At 40.9% G+C, this 19,304-nt stretch overlaps 1 protein-coding gene across 1 annotated transcript in view; it reads right to left on the bottom strand.

Annotated features, from left to right (window-relative positions):
* The window catches only part of cabp2a (calcium binding protein 2a), a 32,387-nt gene extending 20,200 nt beyond the window's left edge, over nucleotides 1-12,187 (bottom strand). The window contains exons 1-2 of the mRNA XM_077246480.1: nucleotides 12,009-12,187; nucleotides 11,127-11,315 (exon numbers count right to left, since the gene is read on the bottom strand). Of these exons, the coding sequence (XP_077102595.1) occupies nucleotides 11,127-11,315; nucleotides 12,009-12,071 (252 nt within the window). The 5' untranslated portion in view covers nucleotides 12,072-12,187. The remainder of the gene's footprint in view (nucleotides 1-11,126; nucleotides 11,316-12,008) is intronic.
* Nucleotides 12,188-19,304: the final 7,117 nt, after the last annotated feature.

Genomic DNA, 19,304 nt, shown 5'->3' with positions numbered 1-19,304 from the left:
ATCTCGCTGCACGCACGTGAGTTAACCACACGCACAATATTTACATGTCATGGTATATGAAATAAAACAATCTGTTACAGTTGACATTTTCTACCGCGGCAGGGCCGTAGTAGGGCCACTTTTCAGCCCGGGGTCCGGTTTCACAAAGGTATTTTAGATTTTAGACTCATAGACTAGTCTAATGCAAGTTAGACTGTTTCACAAAAATAAAGACTGACTTAATTTAGACCAAAAAAATTAGACTCCGTACCCCCAGGCTAACTTAGGTCTAAGACTCTATGTTATCTTGGCAAGCAGCAGTAACAATCAGTTACATTACAGCCAAAAGAAAAGGTAAAATGGCTCATAAGTTGTGGTTTGCTGATGACATTATGGAGAGAGCTATGAGAAGGGAAAGGGTTTTTAGGATATTTACTCTTAAATATTTATTTTTTGGCATCTTGTACCATGTTTTTGTATCTTTTCTGTATGTCTTTAACGCTCTGCTCAACGGTCGGATTAATGCTGGGAACTGTCATAGCAATCTTTTTCCAAATTAAGCATTACTTCTTGTTACTATTCTCCGCTAAATTTCCCAAGTAAAATGTCATTGTAACTGTTATACTCCTCCAACAAACACATATTTTCCACTGGGGTAAACTGCACTGAATGGTTGAATGTGCTTACTCGATCCGCCATGTTTTTTGTTTTGAAAAGTGTCTTATTTTACCCAGAATGCATTGCAGTGTAGTCCTACTTAAGATAGTCAGAGTCTTAAGTGCCTTGTGCAATGGTCGGATTTAGATGTATATCTGAAGTCTGACTATCTACTACTCTATCTAAGACACAGTCAAAGTCTATCTTTGTGAAACCGCCCCCCGAGAGTTTCAGGCCTAAGACTGGCCCACTTTTTCCATGTTGGTGGAAATTGGATAAATAAAAGCAACAGCTCAGCTCTTACTATTGTGTAAAAACATATTTTCCACTGGGGTAAACTGCACTGAGCAGTTGAATGCGCTTACTCTATCCGCCATGTTTTTTTGTTTTGAAAAGTGTCTTATTTTACCCTGAGTGCATTGCAGTGTTGTCCTACTTAAAGGAGAACTCCGGCGCAAAATGAACCTGGGGTGTAATAACACATTGGTACCGAGTCGAAAGTTCTCTGAGATTTGTTTTCATGATAATCGAGTGTAAAGAGTTTTATCTCTAAAAACTGTTTAGCTTTCAACGCTAGTATATGGGGCATATAATAAGTAAAAAGAGATCGCTAGTTAATACCCCCAACAAGGCTCAAAATAGCCCCACACTAAAACGGTAGCTTAATGAGGGTCTCTACATACAAACCGAAGCACTGAGAACTTTGTAAGTGTACAGACAGTTTAATAATAATATACTTTATAAAGACAGTACCATCGCATATACAGGCAGGAGCCATCTTTGGGAAACAGTCTCAACCAGTCGAACCACTAACGCCGTGCTAAGTGAGCTGAACTGTGAGATTCCAAGTCACAGTTCAGCTCTTAGCAGGGCGTTCGTGGTTCGACTGGTCGAGACTGTTTTTCAAAGATGTCTCCGCGATGGTACTGTCTTTATAAAGTATATTATTATTAAACTGTCTGTACACTTACAAAGTTCTCAGTGCTTCGGGTTGTATGTAGCGACCCTCATTAAGCTACCGTGTTAGTGTGGGGCTATTTTGAGCCTTGTTAGTGGTATTAACCAGCGATCTCTTTTTACTTATTATATGCCCCATATACTAGCGTTATAAGCTAAACAGTTTTTAGACATAAAACTCTTTACACCTGATTATCATGAAAACAAATCCCAGAGAACAGTCGACTCGGTACCAATGTGTTATTACACCCCAGGTTCATTTTGCGGCTGAGTTCTCCTTTAAGATAGTCAGAGTCTTAAGTGCTTTGTGCAATGGTTGGATTTAGATGTCTATCTGAAGTCTGACTATCTACTATCTAAGTCATAGTCAAAGTCTATCTTTGTGAAACCCGCCCCAGAAGGGCATATACCAGGGGTGTCTGACTCAGATTAGGCATTAGGCCGGATGTGTTGGAATGAGACCTCATGGGGGCCGTCATTGTCATGGTCATTATCATTTTTCTGCATGGGTATCATACTGTGGTAATTTACTCCTTTACTACATCCACTTCTGAACAAACAATACTGGTTTATCATGTACCGTCATATACTGCTCTTTCTTACATTAAATAACTTTAATTCATATTGTTTACTCTGGTATCCTCTCTACCTGTCCCTGTAGTCATGGCCTCCTCATTTTCAGTGGGGGACTGGCTTATCTGCTGCTCAGAAGCTAAAAAATAATTAAGAGGTCATTTTACTGCATACACAGATCAAGCTTGAGTTTTGTTATCAATATTTGCAAAGTCTATGAATCGCCATATATTGGGTGGTACAAAAAGGGTAATATTTTAATTAAATTTTATATTTTGCTTGTGAATAGGTTGACAACGTAACAGTTATTAGCCGAATAATCACGTTGCAGCGTTGCTAATGCTAATCATTACTAGGCCTATCTCTATTTACCTGTTACCACTTGTGTTTGTCCTCTTGAAAATAAATCTGTAAGCTTGGCACATTTGGCCGCATCCTCCTCCAATGCCTTTCTTTTTTAACCTGGCTTTTTCAGCCCCTCCTGGCCTCTTCCTCCCATCCATCCTCCCTGACGCGTACCGTTACGGTAGGGCCGGCCCAGCTATCAGTAACCTGAGAAAACGTTTTGGAAAAGACGGGCTATGGACCCAACCAACTCTCTTTGCGAGGGGAGAACTGTGACATGGTACAACCCTTGCAGAGGCTGCGTGCTGTGGTGTCAGAATGCGGAATGTGTGTAGCCTAATTTAAAGGGTCACTTCAGGATTTAGCATTAAGCTTTGTATCAGTAGAAAACCAGTAGTATTTTCGAATTACCGTGCTTCCTCCCCTCATATGACCCTGATATAAGAGATTTATGTATTTTTAGTCTGGAAAAAATCCTCCGATGATGCAAAAATCGTCATTTTGCGACATCGGAGGATTTTTTGGCCAGATGCTAAAGACTACAGCCAGTAGAAGGGGCTGTCCCGCATGTTCTCAACCCGCCCATAGAGGGTGGGATCTCAGTCACAGAATGTACACATAGTGCCAGCCATCTTTTTTTGGAAGCTAAGCTAGCAGGCTCTTGTTCTGTGGAGAAAGCTGAGTAGTAGGGGTTACCATCCTCTTTTTCCCTGGACGTCAAGATCATCCAAAATGTCCGGGATTCAGCTTTTGCTTTCTGCAGTCGCCATTCATTGTTTGCATGCATACCTTTTGTTTCAATCTAACTGAATTCATTCCGATTGGTTAATCTGAATATAGTGTTTACATGAACGCTAAACAATTGATCGGTTGATGTGCGTTTTAACATTGCCAAGAAAATTCCCGCTCCTCCATGAGAGATACGAGACCGGTGCGTCTCACAGGTGTTGCTCATCGGTAATCACGCCACCGGCCTCGCGCCGTTCTCCCGCGGCCCTCAGTCTCGTCCTGCATGCCACAGTAAACATGATGAATGGCGACTGTAGATCGCAAAAGCCGAATCCCAGACATTATGGGCGATCTCGAAAACCCGGGCAGACTCATCACACTCATCACGGAGACTCACTAGTAGCCTAGCCTTGTTGTTTAACATCTGCGCTCTGTTACCAGTAGGCGTGGCCTCCTAGGGCAGTGAAGCAATTGCATTCTGGGAGTTGTTGTCTTTCATCCACTTTAGCCAAAAAAAAATTTTCTGAATTTTCTCAGTCTAGAAAGCTCCAAATTCAACAAATAATTTCACATTTCTTCTACATAAATGACCCATTTTAAATACACATTGATCTTCCCAGAGGTGAAGTGTCCCTTTAAGAGAAGATAGACAAACCTGAGCGTGACAAATGTAAAAAAACAAAAAAACAAAAGTGAAGCGGCCCACCGGGAATTCTCCCGATTCTCCCGATTATACCCACCCCAGGCCTGTACCGCGGTAACGATACCGTCATACCGCCCAGCCCTAAGTTAGTACATCTCGTTTGTAAGCTGGTGCATCAAAGAATGTTCCTGACTCTAAACCTTCATTTACTTTGATCATCAGTGGAATAATGCATCTCTACTTTTAGATTAATGGATCAGCAGGAGTTAATCTGCACAGCGCACAATTTCTCACTCTGTGGTGTATATGATTGTACATTAACACACTAAAACCCACTTTCTGTTCATCCCCTTTACTCACACTTACACGCATATGCAGATTAGTATTTTCTTAGGGGCACATGACCGTAAGATAGCAAAATGTCATATACTGTAGGCTACTTATTGCACAACAAAGCTTTTATTATATGTTACTACATGTTTATGTTTAAATGTTCAAACGCTAATATATTTATTTGAAAAAAAGTTACTTTTGCATCAGTGTTCTGTTATTAAATGATAATATTTGTATTACTTTATTCTCTGAACTATTTTGGACATATCTACAATGTCAGTAAATAAAATACACTAAATTTGTAACAAAAAATTGCTTAGAATAATATCATAGTAAATGACTATAATGGCTTAGGGAATGTTGTAAACAAAATTTCATTTGGAAGTTTAAAACATGTAATAAAGAACCAGCCAGCTATACGCTGTACAGAGCAGCTCCTAATTGGGTTACCCATGGTGACTTGGCCTCTGATTGGTGGATTCAATTATTTTATGGCAAAACAGTCAGACAACTGACCTATGGTGAAATGTAGAGCGTCGCTTTCTGTTGATTCATACAGCTTCTGTAATTTGTGTGTTTATGTGTGTGGGCTATTGGAGATTTGGGTTGTCTGCTGTATATTGGTGGGCTGTCGATGGATTAAGGCCAAAACATGAGAAGAGACAACAGGGAGACATAGAAGTAGAGAGGAAAAAGGATGTCACCTGAAAGCTAAATGTTTGTGTAGCTGTTAGCATGTGATGTGTCTTAAATTCACAGAAATATTTAATACATTTTTCATACTTTTTAGTTGATAAATTATAGCTTGAGTGGAGATGACACACAATAATACATTTTTTTCTTATTTGATCACACATGACTTTAGCAGCGCGCACCACATTTGAGGGCGGTTGTAACACAATATTTAGTGAAATATTTTATGATTATTTTACACTGTATTAAGAATATTGTACTTTTATATGTGCTTAATATTTTGAATTAATATTTTATGTTGATTTTTTATCGTTTAAGACTGCAAGTCTGGGTCTGGGAAGAGAATAAAACGATACTCGGTTATTAAACGTAACCTCGGTTCTCTCTAGAGAGGGAACGAGTATTGCGTAAGTTTAGCTTACGCTACGGGAAAGATTCATCTTCTCGAGATATTTAAGCCAAAAAATTATCCTTAATTTTGTATTCATTGTCAATGCAGTGCACCAGCTAGCAGACCTAGAGCAGGCCATCTCGCATGCTCATTTGCTGCCCTGCGGGCAACTGCTGCAGCCTACCAGTGAGCCCGGCGTCACGCCAAATGAAGGGCGCCCGCGCCTTGATAGCGTCACAGCCCGCCGGAATGGGCGTGGCTTAGCGTATAAATGTAGGGGCTGTAGGCTGACTTCCCTGGTTTTTCATCGACTGAAGCGAAGTCGCTCGTGGCGCGAGCACGGCTGGTTATGCAATACTCGTTCCCTCTCTAGAGAGAACCGAGGTTACGTTTAGTAACTGAGTATCGTTCTCTTACGAGAGGTTCTCTCGTATTGCGTTAGTTTAGCTTACGCTACGGGAACACTTTGTCAACGCCGTGCGCGCCAAGCATCCACCATGAGACCCCGAACTTTCAGGGGAACCCCATAAGTGGAAAAAATAAGGTGGCCAGCCACACGGGCCAACACTTGTACATAAGCACACATAGGGAATACAGAGGAGCGCGCCGGTCTGTATAGGCACATGGCACATACCCTACTAGTGCAGCTCAACCTGGAGAGCTGAGTCACGTGAGAGTGATCTGAGCAGGAAGATCTGGGCACAATACACCTCTCCTTCAAACTGACAAAAGTTTAGCCTGCAAGGCAGGAACTTCTAGGTTATAAAACCTGACAAAGGTAGACGGAGAGCTCCAGCCCGCCGCTACACATATGTCAAGGATAGAAATCCCACTGGACCACGCCCACGACGAGGCCACGCCTCTCGTGGAATGAGCCCTGATGCCCAGAGGGCATTGCAGACCTTTTGACGCGTAAGCAGCTGCTATAGCGTCCACTATCCATCTGGACAGGCTCTGTTTCGAGGAGGCGAGACCCTTGGTGCGCCCACCAAAAGAAACAAAAAGCTGTTCTGAACGCCTGAAGGAGGCGGAGCGCGTAATGTAAAATCTCAGCGCCCTGACAGGGCAGAGGAGATTCACCTCACTTTCGCTGTCAGATGCTGGCAGAGCTGACAGCAAAATAACTTGCGCTCTGAATGGAGTGCCCATCACTTTAGGAACATAGCCATGTCTAGGTCTGAGGATGACTTTAGAGTCATTCGGCCCGAACTCAAGACACGACGCGCTGACAGACAGCGCATGCAGGTCCCCCACACGTTTTACTGACGACAGTGCAGTCAGAAAGACGGTTTTCAGTGATAGATATTTCAACCCCACGGAGTCTAGTGGTTCAAATGGAAAGGCTTTCAGGGCCTCGAGGACCAATGAAAGATCCCACATAGGAACCGATGGGGGGCGCGGCGGGTTCATCCTTCTAGCTCCACTAAGGAAGCGGATGACCAACTCATGTCTTCCCAGTGACTGGCCGTGCGTCGATTCTGCAAACGCTGCCACGGCCGCCACGTATACTTTGAGCGTGGATGGGGACCTCCCCTTATCCAACAGCTCTTGTAGGAAGGTGAGCAAATATGCCACCCCGCATGTCCGTGGGTCCAGACCTCTGTCGGTGCACCATCCGGAGAACACCGAAAATGTAGACACGTAGAGCCTTCTCGTGGAAGGAGCTCTAGACTGCGTGATCGTGTTCATCACTCCTTCTGGCAGGGCAACGAGTACCCGTTGATCAACCATGCGTGGAGAGACCAGCGCTCTGGATGGGATCGCGCCGCGAGCCTGAGAGAGGAGATCTGCCCTCACCGGAATCGTCCACGGAGCTGTAAGTGACAGCCGTGCTAGTTCCGGGAACCAAATCTGATTCTCCCAACGCGGGGCTATGAGGAGCACCGAGTGGCGCGTTTCCCTGATTCTCTTGATCACCTGTGGTAACAGAGAGACCGGAGGGAAAGCATATAGGAAAGCATATAGCAGGAGGCTGGACCAAACCTGGGCCAGCGCGTCCTCGTCCTTCGAGAAGAACGTCGGGCATTGAGCGTTGTCTTTTGACGCAAATAGGTCGACTTCCGCTCTGCTGAATAGGCGCCACAGCTTCTGGACCGTTTGGGGGTGCAGGGACCATTCCCCTGGGGGAACATTGTCCCTGGACAGTTTGTCTGTGGCGTCGTTCAAATGGCCAGGCACATGCACCGCCCTCAGCGAACGCAGGTGCATCTGACACCAAATAAGGAGGCGTTCCGTCAGATTGCAGAGATTTCTGGATCTGACACCGCCCTGACGGTTTACATAGGATACCACAGACATGTTGTCCGAGCGGACAAGAACATGTTGGGCCTGTATGAACGGGAGGAAGCGCTTCAGCGGGAACGCTCTCTGGCGGGCACGAGACTTACATTCATAACCTGCTTTTTTGATCGTGTAACAGAGTGGGCAGATAGTGGGCACAGACCTGTGGACACATTTCTTACATTCAACACTCGAGCGGCTTTTCTGCGCTTTATGAGAGTGTGCTCTGTGAGTGACACGAGATTCGAAGTGCTTGTGTGTAGGGGTGAACACTGGGGCGTGGGCACTTTCACTACACTTAAAACACCGGCGGTGTGAGCCGGACCAGACATTATACTCTTTTTGTGATTTCTCTGGGTCGCCGTGAAAACGGCGTTTGTGTGCAGGCGAGAGGGTGAACAAACCGGCTCGTTGGCTGCTAAATGAACCACTGCAGTAGCCTGTTTGAAGGGGACTGAAAGGGAAATAAACTTTGACGGCGGTCCGGCCGCAGCGGGACACGCGCGTCTTTTCTCTCTCTTTGTTAGGAGGGCTACGCGTGCTCAGTCTTCAGCGTGATCTTCTGCCGAGGCCCTCTGGAGGGTGGCGGTCTGTGACGGCTGTCTAAGCGCGACCTAGGGCGGCCGCCCTGACGTCGCTGCGAAGGCTGAGGCTGTGCTGGACGCAGGGCGCTGGCTCGCACAGGAGGCTGGCTTTGTCTCTCGCGAGAGCGGCCTGTAGCGGAGCTCGAGCGTTGTGGCAGGAAGAAGTTCATGGCCTGCGTGGTCTTCTGTCCCTCAGAAAAACAGTCAACGATCCCGTTCACCGCTGGGCCGAGGACACCAGTGGGGGAGAGCGGCGCGTTCAGGAAGGTGGCTCGCTCAGTTTCCCTCATATCCGTGAGCGTCAACCAGAGGTGCGTCTCTGTTACAGTCAACGCGGCCATGGCTCGTCCAATGGCTTGAGCTGCGATTTTAGTGGCGCGGAGAGAGAGATCCGTCGCACTTCTCAGGTCTGTAACCGCAGCTGGATCCCGGCCCTTCTCATCCCATTCACGGAGGAGGTTGGCTTGCAGGATCTGTAGCACAGCCATGGAGTGGAGAGCAGACGCGGCCTGGCCGGAGGCGGCATATGCGCGGCCGACCAAGGCGGACGTGGCTCTGCAGGCTTTTGACGGGAGGGCTGACCGTGACCGCCATCTCGCGGAGGGCGGGCAAAGGTGCGCTGCGACCGCCTCTTCCACAGGGGGAATAGCCGTGTACCATTTAGTACGTCAGAAAGATATCCGTTTTGTTGTTGATCATAAGCACCAGTTGTGATGTTGTACAATGAGGACGTTGTCACATCGCTGGAAATAGAGTCATCAGTGTCCCAATGTGTAGTGAGCCAGGGTCCTTACTGTCCTTACCATTGCCCGAATTTCGTGAAAACGATTTACTGATTCACAAACGCGGGAGCTAATTGAGACGCACCCCATGTCTACATGCCTAAATGCATTGAGCTGCCATGTGATTGGCTGATTAGATATTCGCATTAACGAGCACATGATTAGATGTATAAAGTAGCAGGTAAGTGTACATATAAAGCAAATGAAAAAAAGCATAAATAACTAATCTGATTTTCATTTTCCAAATAAAAAGCTGAAAACTGTAGTTGTAATCACCCCATGGGACAAAAATTGCTTGTACATAGATATGAATTTTAGTGGAGCAAAATGGCAGTGACATTGTGATTTCAACATCTGGTATAATGTTGCTTACACAAATTAAATTTATTTTGAAATCATGTAGCAAAAGGAACATGCTTTAGGTTTAGTGTGTGATATGTTGGACATTCTTATGTCACCACTTCTAGTGTCTGATATGTTATTACGATGGCCAAAGCTGGAGTGTTCACAAGAGAGTTCTTGTGTGAATCAGTTTTCAGATTTGATCTCTTGAGTCGTTAATCTCACCCATATAATCCTGTCCTATTCTTTTTATTTCATCCCTCACTCTCTTCTCCGAGGCGTTCAGCCTTCCTCCTTGCCTCCATCCCAGTGTTGCTGTTTTTCTTTGAATGAATGATATGATATCCAAGATTCAATCTTGTAGATGAGTTACCCATGCTCAGACTTATGTTTTTCTTCATAAGATTATATATTATTATTAGAATCTGAAACTTCAAAAAATAACATTTAGTGTATTGTTGTTACTTCTAGTTTTATTATAATAATTTTCTAACCTTTAGTATATCTGGGCCTTTAGTCATATTTTTTTTTTGTTGCTACAATGTTATTTTTTTTGCCAGGTTATTTTTGCCACATTTTTTGCCAAATGTTATTTACAATGTTATTTTTTTGACAATTTTGACATTTTGAAATTCTTAATTTCTTAATGTTAGTATGTCAATTTAATTCAGTTAGAGAATTTGAAGGGTGAGAGAAATTGTGGTTTCATGCCAAGTTTGATTAATCACACTCTAGCTTAGTGAATGAGTGAAAGGTGAAATAAAGGGATTTCATGGAAAGCTGTGCTAGGTTTGAATGCAATGCATTCATTATGTTTGGGAATACAAGCTTTAAAGAATGCAGTGTGATGAATAATAGATAATACCTAATACACTTTAACCTTTTCCTCTAGCACAGCCCATAATCCCCTGAAAGTAGAGAGTTTGTACGAAAATTATTATTATGATTACTGTTGTGTGAAAGGTTTAAGATTCAATGAACTGCTGGCTGGAAAGAGTAAACATGAGGGAATGAGGAAGCAAACCATTCTGTGTTTTCTTCAGATTTTCAGCATAAAGTTGCAATGAACCTCAATAGTGACATGTTTATTCTGCTGCCTTCTCCTTCCTCCTGATCACTTAAAATATTTTAGCTCCCAATAAGTAATATAATTATATACAAATGTCTGAGTACAATTTATTAGGCATCAGATTTTATCAGGGCAAAATTGCGTATAGGATTTTTATTTTGGCAAATTTTGACGTCCACTTGGAAGATCTATGCTGTCATACAAGGTAATACATGACATTTCTTTTGAAAATGAATATCAGACAGAAAGACATTTAACATTAAAGGGAATGCACAACCCAACCCGCAACTGCACATAATCCAGACTTCAAAATCACACGAGCAGATTTTGGACTGTGTTCACAGTATCCGCCAGCATAACAAACACTGTTAAAGAATGAATATTCTTATAGATGCTGATATACCGCCCTCCAGCATTGTCTCTGCTAATGCTGTTTCCCACCATGCATTAACAATCACAGCACCGCTTTTGAGTAGTATACTGTATGACAGATGTATGAGAGTTTTCAGTTGAAGTGTCATTGCTCAAAAAAGTGTAAATCGCATCATCAAGCACTTCGTAAAGAACCACTTTTGCTTGAACCCCTGCATGATGTTTACTAGCTTTGTACTGAAATAACTTAATATCATCCTTAATTAACTGTGCCAGAGTTCAGCAGACCAAAACGTTTGTTTTAAATCAAGAATATGACTGACAATACAACCGCTCAGTTCAGCTCAGCCCAGCACATAAACATGAATAACTGCTCCTGTGACACAGCAGTGCATACCTGACCAAAGACAGATGCCACAATGGGTCTGAGTTTCCTGCGCTCCGTCTCTACTCTGAAGGGCTCTGCCTCGGGTTCAGTGGGCGAGTTCAGACTGAGGGTTTTGGTTTTGGGCGGGCGTTTGAAGCTGCCGCCACCCGAAGAGGTGCTCCATCTCCTCAGCTTCTCGATCTTCTTCCTAAAGGACCCCTACATGGAGCAAAAGAGCAGTTGATCAGAGAGCATGTGATCAAATTTGAGCTCCATTTATGATTTGTGGAGACCGGGACTAGCTATCACACAGGCTATAAATCAATAACTGTGAGGTTTTGAGGCAAGTACAGTTTCACACTTGTTTTCTCAAACAATTGTTGCATATGTTGTGCTTTTTTGTGAATTTGCATATTAGAATGATTTCTGAAGGATCATGTGACACTGAAGACTGGAGTAATGATGCTGAAAATTAAAATTTGACATCACAGGGTATTATAAAAGAAAAGTGATGTCATTTAAAATTTTAATAATATTTCAATATTGTTTTACTGTATTTATGATCTGATAGCCTTGGTGAGCATAAGGGACTTCTTTCAAAACCATAAATAAAATCTTACTCACCCCAACATTTTTATTCGTAAAGTATATTTAATACTTCGATCAGTGTATATAATAGTGTATATATATTATCGATTTTTGCAATAATGGCTCAATTGTGTTCAAAAGTTTTATTTCGTGTACAAAACTTTCATGTATATGCCTGTACAGAAAGCCAGCTTCCGCTATTTACTTCAAACCTGTCTTTTTCATTAACATATAATGTTTGTTACACATTAGTACTGTAGTGTCATTCTGCCAGATGTACTACTTTTTCAATCATATTCGCATAAGTCTCAAAAGGTCACGTACCTTTTTGACAATCTTGTCCTGAGGAACATCAATGGTTTCATTGCTGCCTGCTTCCATAGACATTTTTCTCTGTGATGACTGATGAGCATTAATGCTTGTCTATGGCTCTGTGTTTCTGCCTCTCACTCTGTCTGTTTAGATTCTGTTGCAGGAAATTACATTGAGTGTTTCCTCTGAACATCACTCGCCTCCTCTCTCTCTCTCTCTCTCTCTCTCTCTCTCTCTCTCTCTCTCTCTCTCTCTCTCTCTCTCTCTCTCTCTCTTCCTCGCTCATGTTTTTTTCTTTCATTCATTCTCCATCAGTCTGTTTCTTTTTAATATGGTCCCTCTATCTCTCGCTCTCTCTCACTCATTCATATGTAGGTTCTCTGTCTCCTCCCCCATTTGCTGTATAGATGCTCTGTCAAATTGTCATGGTGAATATTTTTCCATTGCCTGACACAATAATACAAGAAAACATCATCATGAGACAACTTGATTCTAATAGTTTAAATTTATTTTTTAGTTAAAAGAAAACTGATTCTCCAAACATATAATCCAGTGTTATTTTATACCACAATCTCACCTTTTGTGTTGTGACACAATTTTGAAGGCAAATTAAAATGCGTTTCTTTTTATATATTCATATAAAAACAACTATATTAATTTTGTCTCATCAGACAGTAGGTTGATGTTACCGGCATTGTGCGATTAGACTGTAGATAAGGAGAAATGTTTTATCTCTCATTCTTTTCCTGGTTTACATCTGATTTAATCCTTTATCCTGTTTCCCGCTCTCTCGCAAAATCCTCTTACACATTCATGTTCATGGTCTATTTTTCATCCTCTATTTCCACATAAAACAATTTATTTACATTTTCACATCTACATGGGTCATTCTAAATTAAGTAATTTACCTTCTAAAAATATTGTTGAGGATTTTTTTTTTAAACAATAATAATTTTACAAGATATTATTCATTTTTGGGAATGATGACATTATCTTTAATTGTATTTCTATATGTATTGTTTATTTTAATATGTTTAATATTTACATCTGAGTTCATGACAATTTCATATTTTACCTAAAATTGCTTTCTAAAAAAAAACACTTTAAATTGATCATTTTTATGTTTTATGTTCTGTGCCATTTGCTACCCATGAAGCCAAATGCTGAAAATCTAATAGAAAATTGTAAACTTTTTTATTGGAGTTCAATATTGTCAACAGGATGCATCTTCTGAAATCAGTCCTTGATCAAAGACTAGATGTCCGGACAGTTTCAGTAGGGGGTAAGACTCACATTACACAACAGTGCTTCTGTGGTGAAGGTTTTTGGCGTGTACTTAGACATGCATAGCCCACACATTAACAGTAATGTTATGTAAGATTAGAAGGGGACAAAGAAGAACAAATCTGATTCCTATGATTTGCATGGTACATTTTGTTGATCTCGAGGAATTTATATCACAATCAAAGAGATGCTAGAAATGCTTTCAGTCGGTAATCTGGTTTTGGTGCAACAACCAACAATTGTCATTATGGTCTGCTTAATTTAATGAAAAGCATTTTTAATACCCTTACAAAAAATAAATACACTTCACGTTCATTTTATTAAGTATACTTAAGTAAAGTTCATTGTACTAGAAATAGAAGTGCAATGTTTCAATACTACTAAATTGGCACACTTTTAGTGTATACAATAATACTTTTAAGTATAATTTAAGTGTAACAGTAGTAAACTTACACAACTAGTTTACAGCTAAGTTTTTCTTTTGTACTGCAACTATACTACAAGTGACTTATATACTGATAGTTTACTAGTCCGATACTTGTAGCACGTTTTTTGACAAAGTATAGACTGAGTTTGACTACTAGTAGTTTTATACTGCAAGAATACTTGTTTTCTTTAAGTGAACATAATATCATACTTATAGTTGACTATTTATATATTATTTTTGCATTATGTTCCTATTTAGGTATTCATTTTTATACCTTTAACTATACTTTAAAGGGTTGACGGTTCTAAAAATAACATTATTTTGTGTATTTGGTTTAATGAAATGTGTTTACGTGGTTTTAGGTAAAAAAAAAGTCATTATTTTACACATACCGTACATTATTGTAGCTCCTCTGTGCACTGCCTTTCTGAAACGCGTCAATTTTTACAAAGCTTATCCTTCTGAAAAGCATGGTGTGCTCTGATTGGCCAGCGATCCAGTGCACTGTGATTGGCCCGACTACCTTAAGCAATAATGACAGGTGATAATGTCGGTACTTTATCACCGGTACTTATCAATTTGAGCGTGAATCTGATCCTGAAAATGATGACCAAGCTGATCGATCAACTTTGCCAGCGTGACCTCTTTTGGAAGGCCAAACAAAGTAGTTTGTCTTTCGACATGGCGGCACCGGTGTTGTGCCGAATTCTGACCCCCGCCAAATTAATACCCCCCTACAGGCCCGGGGTGGGTAATCGGGAGAATCGCCAGTCCCCCGCTGAAAATGAGGAGGCCATGACTAGAGGGACAGGTAGAGAGGATACCAGAGTAAACAATATGAATTAAAGTTATTTAATGTAAGAAAGAGCAGTATATAACGGTACATGATAACCAGTATTGTTTGTTCAGAAGTGGGTGTAGTAAAGGAGTAAATTTCCACAATATGATACCCATGCAGAAAAATTATAATGACCATGACAATTCCAACAAATCCGGCCTACTGCCTAATCTGAGTCTGATAGACTTAAACCCAAAGATAGATAGACTTTGACTATGGCTTAGATATAGTAGATAGTCAGACTTCAGATAGACCGTCTAAATCAGACCGTTGCACAAAGCACTTAAGACTCTGACTATCTTAAGTAGGACTACACTGCAATGCATTCTGGGTAAAATAAGACACTTAATAAGACCATGGAAAAAGTGGGCCGGTCTTAGGCCTGAAACTCCCGGGCTGAAAAGTGGCCCCACTCCGGCCTTGCCCCCCTAGAATTGGTAGGTTTAGGACTAGTTGTGGTGGAGGGGTTAGGATTAGGGGTGGGGTTAGGATTAGGCAATCAGGTACTGACTTCAACGAGGGGGGTAATAATTTGGCAAGGAGTCGAAATTCGGCACAACACCGGCAGCGGCAACAACAATACAGCGAGAATAAAAGTTACGCCTTCTTTCTTTGCGTATACATTTGGCCGGTGTTATGAAACTCTGCCCCCACACACTGATGTAGATTTGTGGGGGCGTGTTTGAATGAAGCGTTTTAGGAAGGTGTGGCTGAGCCTTAAGTTACAAAGAATATCTCTTTGGGTTTGAGACTTTGAGGTTTGTAACTCTGCAGATCTTATACATGCCCACACATTCACATAACACACGCAAGAAATCGCATCATATGACCCCTTTAACTCTTTTTTTATTTTAAAAACATTTTATTCTAGCTTCATGCATCCTTTTTTATCAACAATTGAATGCGGGTAAGTTTTATAAAAAAAGAAAAATTTTCAAACAAAAAGCTGATGAATGATGATCAAAACATAGATTGAGTAGATCGAGTCCATCAACACCCCCAAAGCTTCACAGTCGTTTCCTCTTCATGGGTTTGACATTTCATTCTGTAACATTTGGCAGTTTTTATTTTTATGCTGTTTAATGTTTGATGACTGATCACTTGTTTCTGCTTCTTCACCCGTGTTTTGATCCGGAGTTTGTGTAATATTTCAGATGACAGTGAAAACATCGATAGCCAGAACATTCAGTCAATGGCAGGGAAAGAGTAAAGTAGATTTGAAGTCAATTCCTATTTATCATTCCGTTGTTTGGATGAGACGTTAAACCGATGTCCTGACTCTCTGTGGTCATTAAAAATCTAAGGATGTCCTTCAAAAAAGAGTAGGAGTTTAACCCTGGCATCCTTGAAATTATCATGGCCTCCTAATCATTCCTATATATACTTTGCCAAACTACTTTGTAGACTTTTCTGTCAGTATAAGTCAAGTAAGTGCAATTTTTAAGTATATTTTTGAGAAGTACATAAAAGACTGAAAGTCTTTCTTATTTTTAGTTTAAAAGAAGTATACTTATAGCACATTTGAATAAACTTCATTTTCGTAAGGTTAGCTACGCCTATGGGAAGAATATGAAAATGTGCGTTTTTGCTAAGCATGACAATATTTTTATGACAATGAGGCAGTGAACACATACACTCAAAACAGCTTGTTCCCACATTCCCTTTGTCCCAGAGTAGCTGCAAGCTGCTAGTGACGCATACATGGAGTTTTAATACCACTAAGAGCATCTGTTTCATACTGTTACAGCACAGACCTCACTCTTTTACAGCTTAAAACATGAACTGTTCCATCTGTCCACTCCATTCTCCATCCGTTCTCTAATTTCTACTTCGCCCACCACCCCCCTCTCACATGATCTCAACAACTGCTGCTAATGAAATCTGGCTAGTGACATTTCTCAAAATGTATTTGTGATGGCACATTATCCTGCTGGAGTAGCCATCAGAAGATGGTACACTGGTCATAAAGTCATGGACATGGTCAGCAACAGTACTCAGGTATAGGCTGTGGTGTTTAAATGCTGCTCAATTGGTACTAAGAGGCCCAAAGTGTGCAAAGAAAATATCCTCCACACCATTACACAAGCAGCAGCCAGAAACGGTGATACAAGGCAGGATGGATCCATGCTTTCATGTTTTATTTTATCAAGCAAACAATGCAATAAAGATAAATGCATAAAGAAAACAGCCGCAAAAAACAAACATAGATGTTGAAAAAGCAAGTATCAGACAAATAAAACGACAAACAAGAAAAGAATGCACAATACGAGAGGAAACAAATGAGCAAACAAACATATAAACAACATAAAACAGGAAGCAATATGGATGAACATGCATATCTCTACACACACACACACACACACACACACACACACACACACACACACACACACACACACACACACACACACACACACACACACACACACACGCGCACACACGCGCGCACACACACACGCACACACACACACACACACACCTATTTTCCCATTAAAAACTGCATTTGGATTCTCAACCTTCGTGTCTCGGAGCAGTTCGTTACAGTAATACTGATTTTATTTTTTCAATTGACCAAAATTATTTTCTTGGTGATAACTAGACACAGAAGTAAGGGTGATGTATGTTCCAGTGGAGGGTTTATTTGTAATGTGTCTCCTAGAAGACATAATGACGGAATTGCCAGGATATTACGTATAAGGTAAACAGATAATGTTCCTGTAACTTCTTTCCAAAATTTGGTAATTGAGATTGCAGTGTTCACTTTTTGTTGGATTCTGATAATCCCTTTTTAAACGGTTTATGTTGGGTTGAGTGTGTTCTGTTTATTACTTTAAATTAGATTAGTTGTATGTTGGTATTTCTGCTTAAACTAAGTGTAGGCCTATTTAAGCAGAATTGTTTCCAGAAATTTACATCTGTGATTATATTAAGGCTTTCATGTTATTTACAATAGATTCTATCCCTACTATCTAATGTCACAGCAGAAATCAAGACTCATCAAACAGATCTTCTTTTGTCCAATTATGATGAGCCTGTGCAAATTGTAGCCTCGGTTTCCTGTTGTAAGCTGACAGGAGTGACACCAGTGTGTCTTCTGCTGCTGTTGTCCATCTGGTTCAAGGTTGTGCGTTCAGAGATGCTCTTCTACATACTTTGGTTGTAAAGAATGGCTATTTGAGTTACTGTTGCCTTTCTATCAGCTCAAACCAGTCTGGCCATTCTGACTTTCCCTCACTGGATATTTTCTCTTTTTCAGACCATGTTCTAGATGGTTGTGCATGAAATAACAGTAGATCAGCAGTTTCTGCAATACTCAGCCTGTCTCTCACCAACAAATAAGCCATATTCAAAGTCACTTAAATCACATTTCTTTCTAATTCTGATGCTCAGTTTGAACTTCAGCAGATCTTATTGAACATGCCTAAATGCATTGAGTTGCTGCCATGTGATTGGCTGATTAGATATTTGTATTAATGAGCAGTTGAACAGGTGAATCTAATAAAGTTGGCTGGAATGTAGCAGAAGGTCCATACTTTTAAATACAATAAACAGAGTCAAGCAAGATTTTCAGTGAATATCAACTTAAATTCCAGTCTGTTCTTTGCTGTCATATGGCTTCCATAGACTAAAAATGTGAAAAACAAGTTTTATGTATTTTTTTAATAATGCATTTATCACACCTTTCCCCCCTTTGACAGTTTGTTAGCCATTTCACTGTATGGAAAAGAACAACATAAAAATTCTTGTAAGAGCCATTTTGTCTTTATGTAGACCTTATGTAAGTGTATGTCCACTACAGGAGGACAACGCATATTTGTGGATTATATGTGCACATCTTTTCTTTTGGTAAGGGGCCATCTACCAGCGTGAGGAAAGACACTGGAGCTGCTCTTCAAACGTCAGCAGAGGAGCTTTGTTCATATGGCGTCCAACGTGAAGAGGTATGTTTAGTAGCGCTACTTATTGTTGAATGGCCATTTAACTTTGTGTGCACACAACATGGGGACATAAATCCAATGCATTGGTTGTCAAAGAGTATAACTAACTTTGCGAACTAAAACATTGTTGCTTTGAATATTCTGTGGATTATGGAGCCGGCTGAAACTGAGCACAGGTCTATGGAAGGGCCTCAGTTGAACAATGGTATTTTTACTGATGTTGATGTTCAAATAGACAAACAAAAACGTGTTGTGAAATTAACTCCTAAAGCATTTGTAGAAAAGATTGAAAGGTTGCAGAGTGATAGAAAATCTGTATTAACCAAAGCTACTAATTTAAGGAAAAAGATACAAGGTCTGATGCTACAAAGAAATGTAAAAGAGGTTCAAAATTCTTTTATCGATCTTTTAGATTTGTGTGATGAAGTAAAAGGTATTCAGGGTTCTTTGATGGGTATGTTACCTGAAGGTGAGAAGGAAAAACATGACACATGGTTTAAGGCAAAAATGATTGTAAATAATGATTTTATTTCTGAAGTTAAAATGTGGGTATCATGTAATTTGGAAAAGGAAGAGGGGAAAGCATCTGCAACTACATTAAATCCAATGGCAGAGGAGTTTGAACTTATTGGATATAGCAAAACTGCAAATAAAGTACCAGCACTGGATCCCTCTTTGACGTCGTCTGTACCATATCAGGAAATTCGTCAGCAGCCTTGGCATGAATGTATGGACTCAGAAAGGCGGAATTCCCAGCATGCACTGGGAGACACATCAGTTCAACCTCGTGGACCTTTTGCATCTGAAATGATTTCTCGACC

This window comes from Siphateles boraxobius, unplaced genomic scaffold (assembly GCF_051911475.1).
Source record: "Siphateles boraxobius isolate OS27281-9 unplaced genomic scaffold, OSU_SipBor_1 29, whole genome shotgun sequence".
Lineage (NCBI taxonomy): Eukaryota > Metazoa > Chordata > Actinopteri > Cypriniformes > Leuciscidae > Siphateles > Siphateles boraxobius.
Note: the sequence above shows the minus strand (reverse complement) of the source record. Positions and strands in the feature narration are given on the sequence as shown.